Source organism: Theobroma umbraticum, unplaced genomic scaffold (assembly GCF_002168275.2).
Source record: "Theobroma umbraticum cultivar Fairchild unplaced genomic scaffold, ASM216827v3 scaffold_4.1, whole genome shotgun sequence".
Classification (NCBI taxonomy): domain Eukaryota; kingdom Viridiplantae; phylum Streptophyta; class Magnoliopsida; order Malvales; family Malvaceae; genus Theobroma; species Theobroma umbraticum.
This window is the reverse complement of record NW_018397258.1, coordinates 4,674,144-4,695,315: the sequence shown is the minus strand read 5'-3', so window position 1 is coordinate 4,695,315 and position 21,172 is coordinate 4,674,144. Positions and strand designations below refer to the sequence as shown.

The 21,172-nt window shown below is 37.0% G+C and overlaps 5 protein-coding genes across 8 annotated transcripts in view; 2 read left to right on the top strand and 3 right to left on the bottom strand.

Moving 5' to 3' along the window:
• Positions 1 to 840: 840 nt before the first annotated feature.
• Positions 841 to 6,364, bottom strand: LOC110413118 (Protein kinase superfamily protein). Its single transcript, XM_021423822.2, has 8 exons — positions 5,916 to 6,364; positions 4,629 to 5,051; positions 4,007 to 4,372; positions 3,425 to 3,637; positions 2,244 to 2,615; positions 1,887 to 2,130; positions 1,658 to 1,805; positions 841 to 1,526 (listed from the first exon to the last, which is right to left on the bottom strand). Exons 1-8 carry the CDS (start codon positions 5,944 to 5,946, stop codon positions 1,149 to 1,151), a joined length of 2,175 nt encoding a protein of 724 aa, XP_021279497.1. The 5' UTR covers positions 5,947 to 6,364; the 3' UTR covers positions 841 to 1,148.
• Positions 6,365 to 10,360: 3,996 nt separating this feature from the next.
• Positions 10,361 to 14,722, top strand: LOC110413863 (P-loop containing nucleoside triphosphate hydrolases superfamily protein). 3 transcript variants are annotated; one of them, XR_002444957.2, is made up of 6 exons: positions 10,361 to 11,162; positions 11,699 to 12,927; positions 13,179 to 13,218; positions 13,416 to 13,815; positions 13,924 to 14,069; positions 14,582 to 14,722. XR_002444957.2 is itself a non-coding variant. In XM_021424859.2 (5 exons), the coding sequence occupies exons 1-5, from the start codon at positions 10,553 to 10,555 to the stop codon at positions 13,973 to 13,975; spliced, it is 2,331 nt and encodes a 776-aa protein (XP_021280534.1). In that variant the 5' UTR covers positions 10,361 to 10,552; the 3' UTR covers positions 13,976 to 14,119. The 3 variants fall into 3 exon arrangements, 1 of the variants encoding a protein (XP_021280534.1); XR_002444956.2 differs by lacking the exon at positions 14,582 to 14,722 and adding an exon at positions 14,414 to 14,552; XM_021424859.2 differs by lacking the exon at positions 14,582 to 14,722 and having other exon boundaries at positions 13,924 to 14,119.
• Positions 14,723 to 14,902: 180 nt separating this feature from the next.
• On the bottom strand, positions 14,903 to 16,910 carry LOC110413319 (beta-carotene isomerase D27). Its single transcript, XM_021424084.2, is given in 12 exon segments — positions 14,903 to 15,261; positions 15,653 to 15,672; positions 15,675 to 15,692; positions 15,695 to 15,716; positions 15,801 to 15,880; positions 15,953 to 16,066; positions 16,185 to 16,243; positions 16,245 to 16,278; positions 16,389 to 16,432; positions 16,434 to 16,499; positions 16,609 to 16,688; positions 16,794 to 16,910. Coding segments are annotated over 12 exon segments (792 nt in total). The 3' UTR covers positions 14,903 to 15,123.
• A 60-nt stretch (positions 16,911 to 16,970) lies between these two features.
• LOC110413709 (Tetratricopeptide repeat (TPR)-like superfamily protein) lies at positions 16,971 to 18,801 on the top strand. Its single transcript, XM_021424635.2, is given in 5 exon segments — positions 16,971 to 17,344; positions 17,347 to 17,386; position 17,453; positions 17,508 to 18,474; positions 18,477 to 18,801. Coding segments are annotated over 5 exon segments (1,491 nt in total). The 5' UTR covers positions 16,971 to 17,112; the 3' UTR covers positions 18,728 to 18,801.
• A 149-nt stretch (positions 18,802 to 18,950) lies between these two features.
• Positions 18,951 to 21,172, bottom strand: part of LOC110413708 (peptidyl-prolyl cis-trans isomerase CYP21-4) — a 4,218-nt gene continuing 1,996 nt past the window's right edge. For both annotated transcript variants that reach the window (XM_021424633.2, XM_021424634.2), the window contains exons 5-8: positions 20,894 to 20,979; positions 20,061 to 20,198; positions 19,788 to 19,938; positions 18,951 to 19,475 (exon numbers count right to left, since the gene is read on the bottom strand). In XM_021424633.2, coding sequence (XP_021280308.1) covers positions 19,389 to 19,475; positions 19,788 to 19,938; positions 20,061 to 20,198; positions 20,894 to 20,979 — 462 coding nt within the window. In that variant the 3' untranslated portion in view covers positions 18,951 to 19,388. The remainder of the gene's footprint in view (positions 19,476 to 19,787; positions 19,939 to 20,060; positions 20,199 to 20,893; positions 20,980 to 21,172) is intronic.

The window sequence follows — 21,172 nt, the reverse complement described above, 5'->3', positions numbered from 1 at the left end:
GGTTGATCGCCATGGTCTCGTCCTCTTGAAGGAAATCAAACGCAAGAGGAGAGACAGGGATAGGGTGGGGTGCTTGCGGGTAAGGGAGGGGAAACAACGAAAGATTTAAAGTACTTCCCAAGGCATCGGCTTTGCATGGAAATAGCGTCTCTACGCGATCTTGTTGCCACAATCTAATTTTAGCATAACCAGTTTTCCTTTTATTACAATGGTTTGCATTAAAATCCTCTCTTGTTCTTCATATCAGTTAGAGGAGAAAATAGAAACATGACACCTAAGAAATCCTAAATTAATCACAACCATGCTTAGGATCTTCGAGCAAATGAGGTTTTCATTTGATTTAGAACCGTTAAGCTTAGAGTGTTCTAACTAAGGTAAAGACTAGATATCACATATATTGGCGTTGGACAAGTTACAACTTATACGACTGGCAATAATATAAGCAAAATTTCACATGAAGTTCACATAACAGTTAAGATTGGATATTACTGCAAGCTTTCCAACATATACGAATGATAAAAACCCATTGTGATTTAAATTAATATTTTGTATTTATACATATGAATTGAGCTATGCAAAAGAAAATAACTTTCTCGAATCTCGTAATGAAGACCTAATGTGATACTCAAAACTCTTAATTGATGGAGGCGTCTCCTTTAAGGAATGAAAAGGTAAAGTTCAGCAGTATTTTACATTGCCACTCAAGTAGGTCAATAAATTATACCGTCCGTCGAGTCGACAACTTCTTGTTGCACTTCCAAGATGAAACATAAAAGTAAACGTAATAAAAACCCAAGTACAAAGAAGAAAATCTAACATAAATCTCAAAAACAGTGTGGAAGCCATAAAGAAAAGTTTAATATAAACCCTCGAAATCGAAAGCCAATGCAATTGAACAAGCTACAAGGCATATGTACAAAATTACATCAACCACTGCATAGGGGAAAACTTAGCAGTGGTACAACAATTGGGACAACAAGAAGCACCCATTCCAATCTATTCCAAATTACAAAATCTATGACACCTTTGAAAATCCTATTTCAAATTTACCACTTCCTATTGAGAAAATTTCTCACTGGTGTATTGGGTTGTGATGCGCTTCCAACTGAAGTAAGGCTTCCAGTTGATTATATCTCTCTTCAAACTGTTCATCGTCCTTCATGAAGATCTTCAGAAGAAACTGCTGTCCGCGAGATGTTGTCATTGTCAAAGGCACTTAGACCAGAGTAAGGACCAGAAGAGAACATTGACGATGTCTCATCAGACTCAAAAGTAGTGGAGGACTGTCTCTGGTTGGGCCGGTTGTTGGAAATGGATAGCATTGAATCCTGATATTCTGTAACACGCTGCACCATTTTTAATGACTGAACCACTTCACCCATTGTGGGCCTTTGACTTGCCTCAGGTGCAACACATGCAGCTGCAATTGTGCAAACCCGTACAAAATCTTCCTTCGGGTACTTCCCTCCAAGCCTTGGATCAGCAAGCTCTTCCAGCCGGTCTTTGTCTCTCAGAATTGGCCTCGCCTGAAAGCAGTACAGCCAACTTGTAAAAATTATCTAGAAGGTTAAGGTTTATACTCTGCAAATACCTAATTGCAAAAAATGAGATACAAAAGCATCATCAACAGTGAGGCTAACTCTAGGTTATTACTCACCCAAGTGACAAGGTTCTCCTGCCCTGATGGTTGTGACATATCTACAGGTGTCCTACCAGTGAGTAACTCAAGCAGTACAACTCCATAGCTGTAAACATCACTTTTTACCAGTAGATGTCCAGTCATAGCATACTCAGGGGCTACATACCTATAGATCAATCCCAGTCTACATTAGTGTCCAATGAAACAAGAGAGAGCAAGATTTACAGGAGGAGTGAATGAAACCAACCCAAACGTGCCCATTACACGAGTAGACAGGTAATTTGTTCTGCCTTCAGGTGCTTGTTTGGCAAGGCCAAAGTCAGCAACTTTAGCATGAAAGTTGTTCTCAAGTAATATATTGGATGCTTTGAAATCTCTGTGGATAACACATGGTTGTGAGTCCTCATGCAGGTATGCAAGTCCTCTTGCAGCATCAAGTGCAATCTTCATTCTGGTGTCCCAGTCCAGAGGACAATTTACTCCCAACGGGCCTGAGGCAAAACAGGACCAGAGTCAGTATCAGGTATCAAAAGTGACTCCAGTTGAAAATAATAACATCAACAAATGAGCTGCCAATAGGATCAAATTTAGAAAGGCAAATTACCATGGAGCCAGGCTTCTAAGCTTCCATTTGGAACAAGCTCATAACAAAGTAGGTTTTGTGAAGATTCACGACTGCTATAGTAACCTACAAGTTTCACGAGATTACGATGATGCAACCTGCTAAGCATCTCAACTTCAACCAAAAACTCTTTATCTCCTTGGGGCCCTCCACTGGTAAGCCTTTTAATCGCTACAGCTGTACCATCACTTAAAACACCCTTGAAAACTCTGCCAAACCCACCCTCCCCCAGTATGCTTGCAGGTGCAAAGTTGTTTGTTGCTTCTTTAAGTTCTTCATACTGTAAAAACCGTGTACTGCTTGGGTGGGGTAGAGACCCTGCTCGTGCAACTGCATCTATAGTTCTTGGCTTTACTGCAAGAAAATAATGAAACAATAAGGACTTAGAACATTTACATTCTGCAAAATCTAAATTTACAACAGTACTATTACTGCAACATTGATCAGCATTATTGTTCATAAGGTGTGACTAAAGTTCCAAAATCAAGCAAATTATGCTTTAATTTTTTTGGTGCAGCAAATGTTTTTACATACATTACACTTTCATCTCAAACAGAGTTTCAGAAGTCACATTCTCTCCTTGAGCATTAAATGGCCAATCATAAATTTGTAAAAAGCTGCACTAAAATCAGCAAAAATGAATGCTTTATTTTTTTAAACTAAAAATACTTGAGATGATCTATCAAAAAAAAAAAAACTTAAAATGAGCAAAATTTAGCAAATCAAATGGGAAAGTATCCTTCATTATGACATTCTTGAAGTATCATACTGCTTCCTTTATTTATTTATTTTTTTTTGAAAAGCATAGTATCATACTGCTTCTTGCATTCACTTCAATGCTGCTATGTCAATGAATTCAAGTCATAGGCTCCCCTTTTTGTACAAAGGTACCATAGGGGGGAAATTTTGATTCTAGAGACTTCTGAATCATTTTTCTTCCCCTTTACTTTTAGGTAAGTACTAAGATTCATTTCAGAAGTTATTTTCAGTCAACCTACATGACAAGATAGAGAAAAACAAGTCTTCTTATCCCAAAATTCATCCACAGCGTAACTTGGGGTGAGATCAATTGCTAGTTAGATAAAACTATGTAAATACAATGAAAACATTAAACCTCAGAGCCAGCACAAAAAATTCAATGTCATTGCATGTAAGACACATACCAGATTCCTTCAGAGATGCATTAGGCTTTCCCTCACGGAATGTGCACGAACAAATTATAAGCACAGATATTATAGCAAAAACCAGTATGCCAGCAGAAATACCAAAAACAAGAATCAAATTTGAGTGTTTCCCCTTGTTTGAAGGGCTGAGTGATGTAGAATAAGGGGATTGATGTGCTGGCGCTTCTACAGGTTCTGAAACCACAACTGGAGCTGTAAACCAGATGCTGAGCTTTGTCAGGACATATACCACAACAATAACCACAATTTCCATATATAAAATAAAAGTAAACAAAAGCAATGAGCTGTGGAGAAAACCATTGCATATGAAAACTATATGCAATCAAGAACAAATGGCTTTTAAAAGTCAGATGGATTTTAGAAGAATATAAGTCATATCATAATTTACCAGCTATTTTGTATTAGCCATGTTTGCATTGATGAGGTTTGCATGCTGGTAAAATCGAGTGCTTGCACTCTGTTTTTTACTCCTTTGGAGCAGTTCTTACTGCCACCCTACTGGCTTGAGCAGTTTTATTAATGAAATCTACTTTACTGGCTAAGCAAAAAAAAAAAAATTACCTGGGGAAGGCACTGGAGGCTCAAACCATGTAAAATTAAGGATTTCGTAATCTCCAACTACATTTGGGTCAAAATGAACCCTATGCATCACAAGTAAAGATTTTATTTTAGATGCATCACTGGCAGAGAAACTGATCCCTGTGTGTGGAGTAATATCCATTGAGATATTTAATCTTGATAAACTGGGGACATAAAAATTGATAATCTCAATTTGATTAGGCAGCAGATCAAGCTGAGCAGCTAACTCGGGTAGGAAAACATTCCAATTTTGTGAGACATTTAAAAGGAGAAGGTCAAGCTTAATGGGATACACACAATGGCAGCTATGAGTCCCTTGTTTCAAAATTGAATCTGGCTTGCAACAATCTGGCAAAGTGAGAAAACACCCATGTAAGCATTTCATACACAATACAAATATGAGTTAGCATTATTAATAAGTTCTTTCATTTTCAGTAAGTGAATATAAATTTAATACAGACAACTAATGTTCAGATGCTATCTTGCACTTCATTAACATCTTGCATAGAAATTATAAAATGGATGTTTAGTTGGGATGTGCAATGAAAACATAAAGAGAAAATAGAATAGAGTTGGTGAAAAAACGATATAGAAAAGATCTTACTGGACACTTCCGGAGACAATGGTGGTTGAGCTAAACCAGCAGGAATTGTACCGGGACTGATCTGTGTAGGGGCAATATTTGGCAAGTCCGCACCAGGAGGCACTGATGCACTCCTCTTCATCAATGGTTTTGACAAACGTGAACTGGTCGGAGGGTGACTGGAAGTTATCAATGGACCATAAAGAGGAGGTTGGGCTGGTGCTACAAGGGTTGGTGCACTAAGTGGTGAAAAATGTTTTTGGCGTGGTCTATTCAAAGGCAAGGGCCGATCAGAAACAGCCAGTGCACTCTCAGGCACTCTAGTTGGAGATTGTGCTGGCAATTGGAGTAAATTTCTGGCAAAATCAGCATTGGAGATGGAAATTGCACAACTCAGAACAACCATAACTTTCACCAAAAAGGAACAGACATTTCCCAATGCTCCTGTTAAAAGAGTTATACAGAATAAACTCAATCAAGCAATTAAAGGAACCATATATATATATAACAGAGGTAAAAAAAAATTAATGTCTACAACGCACAAGAACTCTTTAAAGTAAATGTGAAATCACAAACATTATTGGCCATAAAAGATTGTAGATATAATGTACTCAAATGCAAGTGTACTTCTTTATTTATCGGTGCATGGTTATCTCTTTCAATGACCTACGCAGCTAACATCTACTACTAAATTTTGCGAAACTAATCAAACCAGTAATAAAGCTCTGAATAGATTTCATAATTATGGACCAACACAGCCAATTTCCTCCTCTATCTCTCTCTGTTTTAAGGGTATTTCTTTTTCTCATTTTTTACCCAAAACACAGAGGTAATTATAGCACATAAATAGTAGGCAATTCACGGTCCCCGTAAAACAAAATGTCAAGAACGTAATTTGCTTTTTCTCCAATCAATTTCACTTTGTCAGAAAATCAAAGAAGAGAGAAAAAAGGAAGAACTTTCCAAAAATTATCTTTTAAGTAGAATGAAATTTCCAGCTAAAGCAAAATAATTGCTTTAATTAGCCATTGAACGATTTCCTTTCTTGTATCTCTGGTCTCAAATTATGCGAAGAAACAAGTGAAATAATCGAAATTTATACTTCTTAACTCAGCCTAATTCAACTCTTTAGCTAACTAGGTTATATTTATTCTTGGATAAAAAAGAAATATGAAGATTTAGCTTAGTTTCTTAGTCCTCGATTTAATCAAAGCAACCATACTTGGAAGTCGAGAGGAGTCAAATTTCTAACTGAAACGGAAAGAAAATTAAATAGTAAGTTTTGACAAAGATAAAATTAGCAATTACCACTGGGATTTGAAAGAGCAAAAACCGACATCTCCGACGCCGTTGATTTTAACAGGGGCCAACTCAGATCTGGTGAGATTCCAACAAACCAACGGCGAGATCACAGTTTCGAATGAGCATAACACTTCCGAACACATAAAACACCACTACAAGAATAACTTATTTGCGACAGCCAACAAATGAGGATCCAATGGTGGAGACAACATAACAAGAATCAGAACTCGCACGAAATGACTCGGAGGCAGAATTGCCATTACTGAATTCCTGAGTCGAAGAACTTCAGCTTAAAGAGAAAAAAGAAAAAAAGGCAGTCAAGTTTCCAAACGAGAAAAAGCAAAAGAAACACAGAAGAAGCTTGACTGTTGGTGGAACTGGAAGATGCCGTTGGCTTTCTTTCACTCAGTTAATCAGCACCAGAGAAGCTTTTCCTTTGGGTTTTTTTTTTTTTTTTAATTTACATTTTTTCCATCCTTTTTTGTTTTTTCTTCCCAAGTTCTTTTTAATTTATATATTTTTTCTAGTTTGCCCTTTTCGATGTCTGAATACAGTCTTTATTTTAAGTCTAACGTGCGCCGTTAGCGGAAAAGGAACTTATAACGGTAAAAAAAAACTAGCACGTCACCACGTCACTAATCAGCCAAAATGACCTTCTGCTACCGGTGAAAATTACCTTCTAAGACGGTCAAAATCCTAGCCGTTCGATTGATGGTGACAGTTACCCTCCCGTCGACGGTTGATCAGGTACAATCAAATGAAAATGCTAAAGATCATAATTATATACCCACTTAATAGTTTCGGAGCATAAATCAAAATCCGAAAATATACAGATTGATGAGGTTATGGTCAAACTAGTCATATTTTTTGGAAGCTTTACATTCAAATAAACTTACCAAATTATAAAATATAAAGCTAATCAACTATATATATGTAATAATTAATTGTTAAAAATAGTAGTAACAAAATTTAGTATTATTATTAAGAATGGGATAAACGTGGCATGAAGCGTGGCCATGAGCCTTTGAAATGGGGTGGAGAGGGTGGGGGGTTCAGAATTTAATTGCCACCAAAGCACGACATTGGATCAGGTGGATAATGACATTTGATAAAAGTTTGGAAGGTAGCGGCAACATGTTGGGAAAATAAGAGGAAACCAGGAAAATATTTAGAGGAAGATTACGTATCATATAACATGGGCATGCACACGAGTCTATGGGCATTACTTAAACGAGAGGACCAAATATGACAAGACCAACAACCATCCACATATCTGTAGTAATTTCGTATGCAGGATGGGCCCTTTCCCGATTGCATTTGTCATTTTCTTTTTCTTCTCCTTAATTTCAAGTTGATTTTATCTATATGGGTATACATCATATGCTATATACTTTTTTTATAATTAGAAGTTTTTAAGAGAGTCTTCTAATTTAAAATTTTTATACCATCAAACCTTTTTTTAATGAATACAAGTTATTAAAAGCTTGATTTATTTTATTGTAGCTTAAAGTATAATGAAACACGAATGATTAAGTATTTTTTGAGTCACCTTTAAAAATCTCATAATAAATATAATAAGATGACAAATCAAAAGTAAACCTTTCAATAATATATATATATATTTTATAATCGAGAGAGGAAGGATTCAATTTTTGTTTTTTAAATAAGAGATTATGTATAAACTAATAAACTAAATATTTGGGTATGCATATATGTAGTATTATTTTAAAATACCAAAATAAGAATTAAGACATCTTGAAATGTTATTTCTTTTATTTGTTTTTCATACTTTTGAAAGTTATATATATTGTTTCATAATTTTATAAAGAGGATAGTTTGTTTTGTTTTACATTAATATTCATAATTGAACAAAGATCTTCTACTCTCATTTGATGTCTCGCTTGGTACTTTTTTTCATAAATTTATATTACGTGTCTCTTAATCTTTTCATATTAGATTGTAAAATTTATAATTTAAAGTTTAAAATTAAAGATTCAAGATTTAAAAATTAAATTTTTTATTGATAATATAAAATTATGATATAAAGCATCATGACTGGACATCAATTTATAAGATAGATAATTTTCAATCATCGTGATCTACTAATTTGAACCTTAGTTCTTAATTGTTTGTAGCGATATCATGGTCATTCGAACCAAGTACTAACCAAGGAGAATGTTAGTGCTAGTATACTTTAAGGGAGCCATCAAGAAGTAAATAACTCGTGTTGTTGAACTAAAGATCTAGCAAAGTAACCAAACTGGATGCTTGTATTTATAAATGTATTGTATCTCCTTCATCATTAAAGAACAAGGAATGATTTTTGGTCCACTAACCACGCGCTTGCTGTCATGAAAAATGATTGTGTCTGTCAGGCGGTTTCCACAGGCATCATGCCCATCGGACCATATATATATAATCATCACCTAACACCCAACTCTGGAACGTTTATACCTAACGGTACTCTCTCCAACATTTCCTATACATTTCTGTATGTCAGCCTTGACCCACGAGCAGATTTAAAATATAGAAGCTTTCCCATTTCCAAGCTTTAACAACCAACAAATTAAGCAGCGTTTATGATTTGTAAAGGAAAGTTAGTATAAAAGGTACGAAACATTAGAGATGGAGAGAGAGAGAGAGGTGAATGGTGGGACAAGGCTGAGCGGTTTCTATCTTCCGATTGATTGATAGGTGAATGGAGAAGTTGCAAAGCTGTTTTGCAAATGTACGACAATGGAAAAATGGGGGTAACCTTATAGAAAAGCATTGAGGAAGAAAGTGAAAGAACGTTACCGCTCCTTACGGGATCCTTGTTTCTGCTTTTGAGGTGAACCTTTCACGATTTGGAGCTTTTCCCATGTGCTGATGTTTTTCTCGTTCCAGATCGATCGATTTAAGTTGCTATTCTTTTTTTTCCCTTTTAAGTTTTAGAATCTATAATTTATATGTATCAATGTAATCCATGCAATTATTGCTTCGTTATGAAAGGAAATTATAAGATTATCTTTTTCACAAAATATGAAAAAAAGAAGAAATTATGAAAAATAATTTTTCTTGATTAGAGTATTTTAAATATAACTATTAAAATAAATTTAATTATTTTCATTTATATTTAGTCATGATAAAAATATTCTTAAAATTATTTTAAATAAATTAAATAATTATTTACAATTTATTTTCATTTGTGCTTTCGATTTCTCTCATTCATCATCCCACTCTTTTTAATTTTATCGATTTCTCTCTTCGGCATTTGTTTGCTATGTTATCGATTTCTCTCTCTCGCGTTATCAGATTTCTCTTTCCTACACTTTTAAGATACTAAGTGATGATTATGATATGCTTGGATGGATGATTATTTGGAGAATGACATTTTTAGGTATTTTGGATAAAACTAAAATGGTAAAAATGATAACAAATGTTTAAAATAATTTTTAATTGAATCAATTCGAGACCTAGACACTAATAAATTCAAAATTTTAAAATTTATAAATTTAAGTTTTCAAACGATTTTTTTTTAATTTTTAGTTAAAATAGATATTTTAGATAAGAAAATTTATGTTTTGATTTTTTAAAATATATTAAAAACACTTTAATAGATGTCAAATTGTCAAAAAAAAAAATAAAGAGAGTTGAGAGGATTTGAGGTTTTGATTCGTAAGTAATAACAATATTTTAAGTAGTGTAATAAAATATTTTTAAATATGACGTGTAATAATAATATTTTTTTAACATGTGTAACAATAATATTTTTTTTTCAATATAACATTAACAACATTTTTGAAACATGGTATGTAATATGTTTTTTATACATGACATATAATAATATTATTATTTTTTCAATATAACGTGTAACAACCTAATTATAATGTATAACAACTTAATCATAACGTGTAATATGTTTTTATACTAGATGTGTAATAATAGTATATTTTTTAATATAACGTGTTAAATATTTTTGTATATGGTATGTAACAATCTAATAATGATCTGTAATTTTATTAAAAATAATTTTATTTAATTTGATTAAAAATAATTAAAATTATAAAAAAATTATTTTTAAAAACATTTTATTTTTAAAAATACCTTAAAATGAAAAAGATCTAAATTTGTGTTGAAAAGAGTTATATGTGACCTCTTACCAAGAAACTACTGTATGTATGCAAGCCGAACAAGAGATCCTGCCTCCCAAACCTAACACCATTTCACTAGTTAATTGTTTTTTGTATAAAATTATTAAAAAAATCATTTTTAATTGATTTTCCCCGTAAAAGCGAGCATTTCCCCACTACATATGGGTCGAGTGTCACATCGCTGTGTTGGGCGAGCCAATGGGCCTTATTGTTTGCTTAAGTGAAAGGCCCAAGATTCTACTAAGACCACAACAATCTGAAATTAAACTCTCTTTAAGTACCCGACCGGATTGATCCTGGGCCGACCTGCCCAATCCACTCTGGGAGCGCCATTCGAACGACACCAAACATTGCTAATCGATTTCCAGCGCGCAACTCTTTACTCTCTCTCCTGTACGATTTCAATTTGTTTCTCCTAGAATTACAAAGTACAGTTGTTTTTGATTCCAAACCCTTAAAGAAACGTCAGAACCCCTGTGAAATTAGGGTTTTTAGAAAAGAGAATCAACCATGTCGAAGCGCAAATTCGGATTCGAAGGGTTTGGGATAAACCGTCAACCTACCTACAACTTCGAGCGATCCCAAGCTCCTCAGCGACTCTACGTCCCTCCTTCCTCTCGCCACGGCCACGACAACTACGAAGACACTGACCTTGACAACATCGATTACGCCGACAATGATACCTCCAAGGAAGCCGACAAGAATAACCCCAACAGCAATGGAAATGGAGCGGAAGATGACGAAATTGACCCTCTGGACGCGTTCATGCAAGGTATTCAGGAGGATTTGAAAGCGCCGCCGCCTCCGAAACCGAAGGAGAAGGCGGAGAGGTATAGAGATGATGATGATGAGGATGATCCCGTGGAGAGTTTTTTGAGGGCGAAGAAGGATGTTGGGCTGACGTTGGCGGCGGATGCTTTGCGTGCGGGGTATGATTCAGATGAGGAGGTTTATGCGGCGGCAAAGGCTGTGGATGCGGGGTTGTTGGAGTATGATTCAGATGATAATCCGGTGGTTGTGGACAAGAAGAAGATAGAGCCGATTCCGGCTCTTGATCACAGTGCCATTGAGTACGAGCCGTTTAATAAAGATTTTTATGAGGAGAAGGCTTCAATTTCAGGTAACTGAAGACGCAAAAATATTAGATAATTCTAAAAATTCTAAGATGTTTAGAAACAGAATTATTTGTTAAAAAAGAAGAAAAGGAAAAAGTAAAACTAGCCTACTGGATAAGGTTACCGGAAAAATGTTGGGGTATCTCTGGTTGTTGATGAAAGCATGTGGAGTTAAGATTAGTTGGTTACTTAAGATTACTTAAACTCTGAATATGGCTTGGTTGATTATATTATAACGCTAGGGGCAGCTATTTGCACTTATTTGCCTGCAGCTTAATTACCTAAGTAACTTCTAAAGGATAGTCTATATGAAAAGATTAGAACAGAGTATGGAATTTAGATATGTTATAATAGATTCATAATATTTTAATGTGCATCATAGGAGATTTTTGACATTGTATTGTGATAATATACATCATGGCTCTGTTATTAGTTATTGCTTCGGATGTGGTACATTTTTCTTAATAAAAAAGGATTATATTCTTCATTGAGGTCATTCTGTGCCTAAACTCTTTTTTCTTTAAAACATTTCCTTGTCTAGGAATGAGTGAGCAGGAAGTTGCTGAATATCGGAAGAGTTTGGCTATTCGTGTTTCTGGTTTTGATGTCCCAAGCCCGGTTAAGACATTTGAAGACTGTGGTTTTGCACCAGAATTAATGCGTGCTATTGCAAAACAAGGATATGAAAAGCCTACCACCATTCAGTGCCAAGCCTTACCTATTGTCCTTTCAGGGAGGGATATTATTGGTATAGCAAAAACTGGTTCTGGTAAAACTGCTGCTTTTGTGCTTCCAATGATTGTCCACATTATGGATCAGCCTGAACTTCAGAAAGAGGAGGGTCCGATTGGAGTAATATGTGCACCTACTCGAGAATTAGCACACCAAATATTCTTGGAAACAAAAAAATTTGCAAAAGCCTATGGGATACGTGCCTCTGCTGTGTATGGTGGAATGTCCAAACTTGATCAGTTCAAGGAACTCAAGGCAGGATGTGAGATAGTGGTTGCTACACCAGGTCGGTTGATAGACATGCTAAAAATGAAGGCACTGACAATGATGAGAGCAACTTATTTGGTACTCGATGAGGCTGATCGAATGTTTGACCTTGGATTTGAACCACAAATAAGGTCCATTGTTGGGCAAATCAGACCTGACCGACAGACCTTACTATTTTCAGCAACAATGCCCCGCAAAGTTGAGAAATTGGCAAGGGAAATTCTCACTGACCCAGTCAGGGTTACAGTTGGAGAAGTGGGAATGGCTAATGAGGATATCACCCAGCTTGTTCATGTAATTCCTTCTGATTCTGAGAAGTTGCCCTGGCTTTTAGAGAAGCTACCTGGAATGATTGATGAGGGTGATGTTTTGGTGTTTGCTTCCAAGAAAGCTACTGTTGATGAGATTGAATCACAGCTGTCTCAGAAGGGTTTTAAGGTTGCTGCCCTTCACGGTGACAAAGATCAGGCTTCTAGAATGGAAATTCTACAAAAGTTTAAATCTGGCATCTACCATGTTCTCATTGCAACTGATGTTGCTGCTCGAGGTCTTGACATCAAGTCAATTAAGTCAGTTGTGAACTTTGATATCGCAAAAGACATGGACATGCATGTCCACCGTATTGGTAGAACAGGTCGTGCTGGTGACAAAGATGGCATTGCTTATACTCTGATAACTCAGAAGGAGGCTCGGTTTGCTGGTGAATTGGTTAATAGTCTGATTGCTGCTGGTCAGAATGTCTCAATGGAACTCATGGATCTTGCTATGAAGGTATTCAATTGAAAAACTTCACTAATTTTGTAGTTAATGGCTTCATGAAAGTTGTTAGAAAACAATATGCAACATCATTTGGCTCTTCAATTTGATGTTCTTCTAGATTGCTTGCCAATAACAATTTCTATGACTGATGGCACTATCGTATACACTTCCCTAGTTTCCCTCCATGATTGAAATCTGTAGCTGTTAGGTTTCATGTGCATGTGCTATAATTTTGTAGTGACATTTGCCTTGTCCATAAATAGGATGGAAGATTCAGGTCCAAGCGTGATGCAAGAAAAGGAGGTATGATTCTCTAGTGATTTACCAATGTACTTGTTATGTATATGCTTGTTTGTATGCAAGAAAAACTTTGTTTAAGCTTTTGGAAGGAACAAAAAATGTAAAGCGTCTGACAAAGAGTTTTAATTGCCATTCTTTTATAAGTTTTTTCAAGATAATCTATGTTTGAACTCTCAAATGATGTGTACTATAATATGTAGGTGGGAAGAAAGGCAGAGGAAGGGGTGGTGGTGGGGGTGGGGGTGGTCGAGGTGTGCGTGGAATTGATTATGGTCTGGGTATTGGATATAATCCAGAATCCGGTATTTCTTCATCTCAGGCTGTCCAAAGTCGAACTGCCGCTGTAAATTCTCTGAAAACTGGCATGATGGCACAATTCAGGAGTAGCTTTGTCGCTGCTTCATCAACCTCTCAGGGTCAAGGCTTCAGTAACAGTTCAAGCATCAGGAGACCAACTTTGGCTGGATTTGTATCTGGTGGGACCATTGGTGGAGATATGAACAGGGTTCAGATGGCCAGTTCATTGACCACTGCTCCTACATCAGGATTGAACACTCCACAAAATACTGGACAAAACACTACCCAGAAGAACTCAGAGAGGTTGCTTTTTCAGCTGAACTTTTATAATACCATTTCATGGGTGCTTTTTTTCTTCCCCCTATACAACTTATATGCTGATTAGGCTCATACTTGGCTCTGTTTTTGCAGTTCCAGAGATAGACCTAGAGAAAGGCGGAGGCCCTCTGGGTGGGACCGTTAGTCTTTAGACATTGATGGATGATGCTTTTTACATAAACAGGAACCTTTTGTGTTCAAATCTTGAATTAATCTTGTCTGTATAATTATCATGATTAGTAAGTCCTCTTTCTGCTTTTTGTTTAATTCTAAATTCTTTTTCTTTTCATATTTTAGTTCAAGAATATAATTTTCCTGCATTTTTTTATGTTCTCTAACCTTTCTATTTCATTTATTTTTACCTGAGGAGAACTTATAGCTTGTTGATAGAGCCGAAATAATTTTTAATAGCAGCGGAATCTTTTGGAAGAATAGGTCCACAATACATCTTTCATTGACACTAAATTAAAAGCCATTCCATGACTTTATGAACATGGCAAAGAAAAGGCAATGGAATGATAAAAGAAAAGAAAAGGAAGAATAATGATTGATGGATCTAACATATGCTTTATTTGACTTATAGCTCTTGAAGGGCATGGTTGTTTTTGGATTTTAAGGCTGTCTTCAGTTATGGAGCATTTTAGATCCTAGACAGTGGAGGGTGTTTGTGGAGTACACTTAACGAGTTGCAATTCATGATCTTCGTTTCATCTGGCCAAGGCTATTATTTAATTTAAGCTTGGAAATGCAGCGAAGAAAATTGTTGGCCAGGAGCAGCAGCCTTGCACAAGAAGTTGCTTAGTTCCCGTCGCTGGGCTGGAGATTGTGATCAGCTGAACGGCTTGAAATGCGTATTCATCTTGCTTCAATTATAAATACAGCGCTGCTGGCAATCCTCATTATCAGGTTTCGAGTAAGTGCACGTCAGGTTTAGTCATGCACATGATAATTTGTCCTACCAACAAGCTTCTGAATTTACCCTTTAAGCGATTAAGGGATAGAAATTGTATGCAGTTCTAGGCCAATTTTGCTATAATGAAATTCTGGAATGGATTATGGCTGTGACTCTGTATCCTCTCTCTCGCTTTACCTGGACCTCTGATGCCTATGGTGTGTTTGCAAGAGCCCAGTGTGTCTATGGCATTTCACGTTTATTCCCAATGCATGGTTAACTAGCTCAATAGATTGCAGAATGAGATAAAAACCAGAAACCTTTATATATTGACCATACGTGATTTTGGGAAGTACAATGCCATCGAAGTTGGAAACCTTAATCAAGATTTTACGCACAGTTTATGCCTTTGGACATTTCATCACATCCATGTTCCTTTGAATTTCCCTTCGTTTATTAGCAATTGGGCATATATCCAGGCAAGGCTCCTTAAGGGCAGCATCATTCTCCGGCAATGGAGGGAAGACCCCGAATTTAAACTGCCATATCAAAGTCAAAGCAGAATCATCAGAACTTAATACTGGCTAATGGTTACTATGATAAATGTTTTTTTTAAACCAGCAAAGACCGTGCGATAGTGGCAGCGACGATATGCCGTGGCAATGACAAGAATATTCACAGTATTACTGTTGCCGGTAACGGAAAATCTGGCAACTTGTTCAAGTAAAAATCTAGTTTGTTAATCCTGCTTTCGATTCGTCACTGCAGATGGTGATTGTAAATATTTAAAGTAAAAGGGGATGAACAAGAAGGGTCAGATTAGATATCGGATGACTCAAACTGATTTCAAAATGAGTTCGGGAGGGTCAAATGCAATTCATTAGATCAAAGTTTTAGGAAGAAAGAACTGGGCAATGACCCTGGGTTTACCTGACAGCTATAGTCGCTGAGTTTGGCTCCATCACCAAAGACCCCCATAATCCTTGAAGAAACTCTGCAAAACCAGATTGCGAGAACTCAAAGTTAAGGCACCTAGGTTGCAGGTAAGCTGTACAATGCCATCATTGTAAATACTCACCTGTGTTGGAAGCTTGCAGGTATTGATACAAATTCCTACACACTTACTTTCCTCTAAGTACTTACATCTCTCTACAAAACCTGCAGATAATTGAAGACAGAACCCAGCTGTCGTCTATTCATGAAAATGAGCTCATTTTGTTGACATTAAACGTTATCTGAAATCAAAGTTTACCCCGCTACTGCAAGAGGTCCCATCAGGAAGATCACAAGAATTAACCGTAGATGTGCCCATAAGCCATTGACAAGTAAGCACAGTCACCCTTGCTAACCAAAGACAGAAATATTACTTGCATTTAATATCGTAATAATCTATTAACCACGCATCTTAAAATCAAGTACTATTTGAAACTCTCCCAATTCCTTGAAGATTCATTCAACTTACCAACCATCATTGCAGCTACCTTCCCTCCATCTATAGGCGCTATAAGGATTTTGTAAGCTACAAAATGGCGGAAATAGTGACTTCAATATTCGACCTGTCATGTTCAAACATTATAACAATCACTCAATATAAAAACAAGATTTAAAAAAAAAAGGAAGATCAAAATGGTGATGAGGAACAAGAGGATAAGAGTTTAATTAGAACACCGCAGCATCTTGGTATGAGAATTGCTTCTGCTGTTCATCAAAGGCTTTCGCCAATTCAATCAGTCCATCATACCCAGGCTTGGCAGACACACCAACTTCCGTGATACCCCTTAGAAAGAAACCCAACAAATATTGCTCATTGGTCATATAGTAGTATAATTTACAAGAAAATAAAGCGAAGGCTCAAATAATCTTTTGCAAATAAGGTCAAAACTTACCTTACCAATTTGTTACGAAAAGAATTCATGAAAAATGGTCCAAACCTGGCTGTAGTCCGGCTTTGACCTTTCTCTTCTATCTGAAAGGAAATTTATTAAAGCTTTCAATTTTTAGAATAGATAGAGTGGAGGTGGAGCAGTCCGTAGATGAACGGAAACGCACCGTTTGGAGGAGCAGAAGATACGCGAAATTCTCGATTTTGCAGTAGAGATATGGAGTGAGAGGGAGGAAGAAGGTAAATAGGACATGAAAACACGATTGTTTGCGGAGGACCATGGAGAGCCTGAGCCAGAGGCTTCATTTTCGTTCACGACCTTTTTTTGTGTTGGGTTCAAAAGCTCTAGATACTCCAATAAAACGCTGCGTCTTGATGAAAGATGAAAATGAATGGAACGTCGTCGTTTGGAGTACTTCTAGATTTTAGGGAGTATTATGCGAGAAAGCCTTAAACCCGAACAAAACCCCTAGCAGCGGATACTGCAAAAAGAGCGAAGCAGAGAGAGATGAACTATAGGCGTCTGATTTCATCGGGATCATGGCTGGTGAGAAAGCTTTGCACGGAAGCCTCCGAGAAGGCGAAGACGATGGCGGCGGTTGAGGCGGCGTCTCCGATGAGAAATAGGCTGTATCCGAGGCTGTCAGCTTTAGCAGCGACGGGGGGAACGGTGTCAGAGGCGTTAAACGATTTCATTATGGAGGGCAAACAGATCAGGAAAGATGAGCTAGGCCGCTGTGTCAAGAGCTCCGCAAGTACCGTCGTTACCAGCAGCCCTTGACGTACGCCCTTAAATCCTTTATTTTCCTGTTTTGACATACACACATTTCTCGATTTGATTTGTTTAGAGTTTTTTTTTTTTTTAAAAAAGTATTTTATCTGTTTAATTGTCATTAAATGTAGATAATGGATTGGATGGAGAGGAGGAATATGCATTATCCCGTGGACCATGCTATACGTTTAGATCTTATAGCAAAACCAGGGAATTGATGCAGCTGAAATTACTTAGGCGCCTTGCCACCCAGTGCCAGGAATCAATTAACCTATGGAGCTCTTTTGAATTGCTATTGCAATAATCTTATGAAGGACAAGGCTTCATCTCTCTTTCAGAAAATGGATGAATTGAGGTTCACTAACAATACCTTACCATTCAACAATCTCATGTGCCTGTACATGAGATTGGGGCAACCCGAGAAAGTGCCGGAACTTGTTGATGAGTTGAAGCGCAGAAATATTCCCCGCTGTCGCTTTACTTATGTTGTCTGGATGCAAAGCTATGCGAATTTAAATGACATCGAGGGAGTCGAGAGGGTTTTGGAGGAGTTGGCACAGGATAGTGAAGATAAGTGTACTTGGACAACGTATAACAATCTGGCTGCAATCTATGTCAAGGCTGGGCTGTTTGAGAAAGCCGAGGCATGTCTTAAGAAGCTAGAGAAAGATATGATGCCTCGTCAGCGCGAGGCTTACCATTTTCTGATTAGTTTGTATGCTGGTACTTCGAATCTGGCTGAGGTTCATCGAGTGTGGGAAGCTCTGAAAGGAGCCTTTTCCACCGTTACCAACATGAGCTATCTTGTTATGGTTCAGGCCCTTGCTAAACTAAAGGATTTGGAGGGGTTGAAGAAATGCTTTGACGAGTGGGAGTCTAGTTGCTCTGCTTATGATATTAGGTTGGCAACCAGTACTATCCGGGGTTATCTATCAGGGGACCTGCTTGAGGAAGCTGAACTTGTTCTGGGTAATGCTATGAAGAGAAGTAAAGGTCCTTTTCACAAGCTTCGGGAGTTGTTCATGGTTTACTTCTTAGAGAAATGTCAATTTGACTTGGCTCTGCAACATATGGAAGCAGTTGTTTCTGAGATGGGCGACTGCGTCCGGCTCCTGAAACCATAACTGCGTTTTTTGATTATTTCGTGAAAGAGCGCAATGTTGATGCTGCTGAAGAGTTCTGCAGGGTTCTGAAGAGTAAAAATGGTCTCGATTCCAATGCCTACCATTTGTTGCTGAAAACTTATGTAGCAGCTGGTAAATTGGCTCCTGACATGCGTCGACGGTTGGAGGAAGATGGTTTTCAACTAAGCCAAGACCTTCAGGACTTGCTTGCAAATGTTTGCCCCTGAGTAATAATTGTAATCGGAAGCTGTACCAAACCTACAATTATTTGGATAATTTGGAATTTCTGTTTCTTGGGTTAGTGCTTCAAGTATACTCTGCGGACTGCAACTCTTTTAAGTCTCTGGTTCAAGAATGTTTTAAGTAGTTCCCTTTTCTAAGGGGAACACCGTGGGAAAATTGCCAGACTTACAAAGAAAATTTTTGCATACACAAACCAAAAACTTGATATGTAAATGAGCACCATGACTTCAGGCTCAAACGATAAGGTAAGAAAAAGGAACAGCAATGGCAGTGACCATAGTAGATCATTCTCAGAAATTACAAACACCTTCTCAATTTCTCTATCGGACTTTAAGTTACATCTCATCTACTTCATTACACTGCATACAAATACAATGTCCACGAGTGTATGAAAAAGAATTAGAAACAGATACTCCAGAAAAAAGATAGACAATAGTAGTAGGTTAGTAAAAATGGATAACCAAAGGTGGAACCGGACTCATTCCGAGGAATGAGGCCTACAGACCTTGAGCAATACCAGCCCCAATGAGATATGAAGTACAAAAAAATTTCAGTATAGTCTTCGGACAAGTTTGACTGATGGTGCTGAAACTTTGGAATGACAGGACATGCAACGTAGAGAACTTGTTTGGTTGTGTTTGACTTCTAGATACTTTGCTTCAGAGTCACACGGTGGATCCCGATGTTAGATTTAGGTCGAAAATGCTCATCTGTATCCACCTCTTCAATTTCCTGGGCAAAATATTGCATGGAAACACAATTCATATTAATGGAATGTGCAACTTCTTAAGTATACATAACTAAAGAAAGAAAATATCATCACATCTCTGTCTCATCCAACTTGGCATGCATTATTACACCTTATCCAGATAAGACAATTGGTAAAGTATGTGAAAATGACAACCACATGAAAGGAAGGATCATAGGAAAATATGTTAAATATGTCCAACCACGAGTCCAGCTTAGCTATGTCCTTAGTAACCAAATATGAACAAAGGTCAACAGAAACACTTAAATTGAAAGAAACTGAAGTTTGCTTGTTACCTGAACAACATCCTCTCCCTTAGCGACCTTCCCGAAGACAATAAGCTTCTCATTTAGATCTGGGATTGGTGCAGTTGTAATGAATAGCTCAAATCCTCTTTTATCATGCTTTGCCTTAGAAGTTCCGAGCATGAATGCTTCATGCTTCAAACTGGTTCAACATTAGAGAATTTAAGATACAAATATACTAAAAGCATCTACTACCTAGCCTTTGACAGAATGGTAAATTAACGAAGGAGAAGGAATGGGGGCAATATAAGTTCAATGTAGAACCTGGTATCGAGTTGGCTGTAATGCTTTCCTTTCAAAGTCCAATCCTCTGTAGCGCCCAGCTTATCACTATCCCCAGCCTGAATCACATAGTGCTTTATCACATGGCGAAAAAGCATTCCATCGAAGTGCCCTCTCTGACTGCACATCAATTGAATTTACGTTAAGGATGACTTTGGAAGACACATGTTATTTTGCAAGGGTTAATGGGATTCAGTTGCACACCATGTTAAGAAAGAGAAAGGGAAGACAATATATATTAAAAAAAAAAAAGAAAAGCCCAGAACTTCCAAGAGGTGTCTGGCTGCCTGCCTGCCTATTCCATGGTCAACAAACCATGCAATTTTGCACATCCATCAACCATACCAACTATTTGAAAGTATAAATACACGGGAATTGTAAACTGTTTTATGCCCAAGGATGCCATGTAAAACAATAAATAAATAGCTAAACTTAATTTATCACTGAACCCAAAGTAGATGGAGCCTCCTACATCAATTCCTTTAAATGAATTCACCCGGTTTAGGCCAAACTCTGAGCATGAAGCGTAGAATTAAAACAATATTGACAAACATCATGCCTTCTTGGTAGGCATGACCCAGTATGCTCAACCAACAAAATCAACATCATCAAGCCAAAACAGATGACATTTCTGCAAGATTACATTCTACACTTTGGAAATAAAGAAAATGATTCAAAGCACTGTTCTTGACTCTTTCATAAAGTAGGATATAAGCGGCTCTATCTACATCCTTTGTTCCAGTTCAAATATTAACCACATGGAATTTAGAAAATCCATCATTCTAAGTAATACTCACAATGATTCCAGCACTCACCATAAGTCAAGGAATTGATCAACAACTTCAGGGGAACTATCCTTGAAGAGTTCCACTGTTATAGAGCCTTTTGCAGTCTCTAAAATCTAGTTGTAAGATGAAAAAAAAAGAAAAAAGGTTAAGTCAATATATAATGCTCATTTTAAATAGATATTCAATGTAAAAGCCTAAAATCTAAGACCAAAGTGATCAATGAACATCTCAGCTAAACTTCACTATTAACGAAGGCCAACCTGTCAAGATTGGTAAGATAAAATGAAAAAAAAAAAAAAAACTCTA

What these genes read in the sequence shown, in the direction of transcription:
- LOC110413118 (XM_021423822.2), bottom strand. Translation starts at nt 5,946, where the DNA reads ATGTCGGTTTTTGCTCTTTCAAATCCCAGTG. An exon ending in ATTGTCTCCGGAAGTGTCCA is followed by an intron (nt 4,373 to 4,628) that starts GTAAGATCTTTT and finishes TCACTTTGCCAG; the next exon opens with ATTGTTGCAAGCCAGATTCA. An exon ending in TGCATCTCTGAAGGAATCTG is followed by an intron (nt 2,616 to 3,424) that starts GTATGTGTCTTA and finishes ATTTTCTTGCAG; the next exon opens with TAAAGCCAAGAACTATAGAT.
- LOC110413863 (XM_021424859.2), top strand. Translation starts at nt 10,553, where the DNA reads ATGTCGAAGCGCAAATTCGGATTCGAAGGGTTTGGGATAAACCGTCAA. An exon ending in GGAGAAGGCTTCAATTTCAG is followed by an intron (nt 11,163 to 11,698) that starts GTAACTGAAGAC and finishes TTCCTTGTCTAG; the next exon opens with GAATGAGTGAGCAGGAAGTT. An exon ending in TCATGGATCTTGCTATGAAG is followed by an intron (nt 12,928 to 13,178) that starts GTATTCAATTGA and finishes GTCCATAAATAG; the next exon opens with GATGGAAGATTCAGGTCCAA.